Source organism: Lithobates pipiens, unplaced genomic scaffold, assembly GCF_037356315.1.
Source record: "Lithobates pipiens isolate NorthernLeopardFrog02 unplaced genomic scaffold, aLitPip1_a1.2 Scaffold_22, whole genome shotgun sequence".
In the NCBI taxonomy this organism is placed as follows: domain Eukaryota; kingdom Metazoa; phylum Chordata; class Amphibia; order Anura; family Ranidae; genus Lithobates; species Lithobates pipiens.
Window position 1 is genome coordinate 5,763,016 of NW_027507784.1, and position 1,595 is coordinate 5,764,610.

The 1,595-nt window shown below is 42.9% G+C and overlaps 1 protein-coding gene across 1 annotated transcript; it reads left to right on the top strand.

Moving 5' to 3' along the window:
• The first annotated feature begins 320 nt into the window (after window positions 1–320).
• On the top strand, window positions 321–1,166 carry LOC143925264 (taste receptor type 2 member 40-like). Its single transcript, XM_077449854.1, has one exon. The coding sequence runs from the start codon at window positions 321–323 to the stop codon at window positions 1,164–1,166; it is 846 nt and encodes a 281-aa protein (XP_077305980.1).
• Window positions 1,167–1,595: the final 429 nt, after the last annotated feature.

The window sequence follows — 1,595 nt, forward strand, 5'->3', positions numbered from 1 at the left end:
CTGAAGTGGTTCATTTTGTTCCGTATAATGGAAATGAGTCAGAGATTGTATTACACGGGTTGCTCCGTGCTTTACAGGTCGACATTGCAATGAAATCCATCACATTTATGCAAAGTCAATCATGAGACGGATCTCTGAAGACTATTTCCATATCTCCAACTCTAATTCTTTCATTCTGTCTGCTATCACTGGACGTGTCCCGTCATCTCTGTCCGGAGATCACACCAAACCTCAACATGATCTCTCCGTACTCCTTATCCATTTTAGTCTCTTCAGTCTTGGGACTCGGCTTGGCAATCCCTTCTTACACTTGTATTGTGATGGGTAATCTGGACATCATCAGAAAGAAAGGGAAGTTGAGTCCCACCGATGTGATCTTCCTAGCTAAGGGAATCTTGAATATTCTCTTGCAGGGTTTTTTGACTCTACAAGTAATGCTCTTTGTCTTGTCCCCTGCAGTCTTTTACATTAGAGAAGTCTATGCAATTGTGAACACATCAACTTACTTTCTAATCTACTGCAACTTCTGGTTGACCTTCTGGCTCTCGGCTCATTACTGTACCACCATCACCAATCTCAGCTATGGGTTCTTCATCTGGATAAAGAGAATTGTGTCCAATTTCCCGAGTCGCCTTCTATTCCTGACAGCTCTTGGGATGTTCATTGTGAGTGTCCCGGGCTGTTGGGCTGTGTATGAAGAAAGTCCTCTCCAGTCTTCTGGGAACAGCACCGGAGTTCCTGGTATCAGCATCAAAATTATTCAAATTATTTCCTATTTTGTGTCTGCAAACACCGTAGGCTGCATCCTTCCATTCTGCCTTAGTCTTCTGTGCCTGGTCCTCACTTCCTCCTTTCTGCTCAGACACGTCTGGAGGGTGAAGAATAACGACTCTGGATCAACACGTCCAAATCTTCAGGCTCATGTCACTGCACTGAGGACAATCTTCTTCTTACTTCTCATCTTCACATTCTTCTGCGGGTCTCAGGTGCTTATGATTATTCGAAAATCCACAACGTTTTCAGAGTTAATACCTACGATCAGTTGGACTTTGCGATTGCTTTCTACATCACTTGAGGCCGCCGTCATCTTCCAGGCCAGCAACAAGCTGAGAAGAACCATTCTGAGAAGATTCTGGACCAGAAGCTGGAGGAACACAGAGACTTAACATGTAGAGGATCCGTCATCTTGAATGTCAAACACTAAAATATTTCTGATTTTATTTTTATTTTTAAAGAAATCACTGTGGTGGTGACAAACGTACAGTGTTTCTAAAGACCTACAGCTGTACATATAGGGACGCATAGAGATGAATAGGATGCTTCTTCTGCTTTACGTTCTATTCAAGTCTACGGGAAATGAATGCACAGTGCAGGAAGGGCAAATAATTGTATCTCAATTTCAAAATTCCACTATATTAAAGCATGACGTAGCAGTCAATAGGTAGCAGGGATTTAGCAGCTGTCAAGGGGAAACACAGGATTAAAATCAATTATTGTCCCGAGGAAACTGGTTAAAAAAATACCAATAAAGCAGCTCCAGGTGATTCAGATCAGGGAAAGATCCAGACCGGAGCTCCAGGTGATTCAGGTCAGGG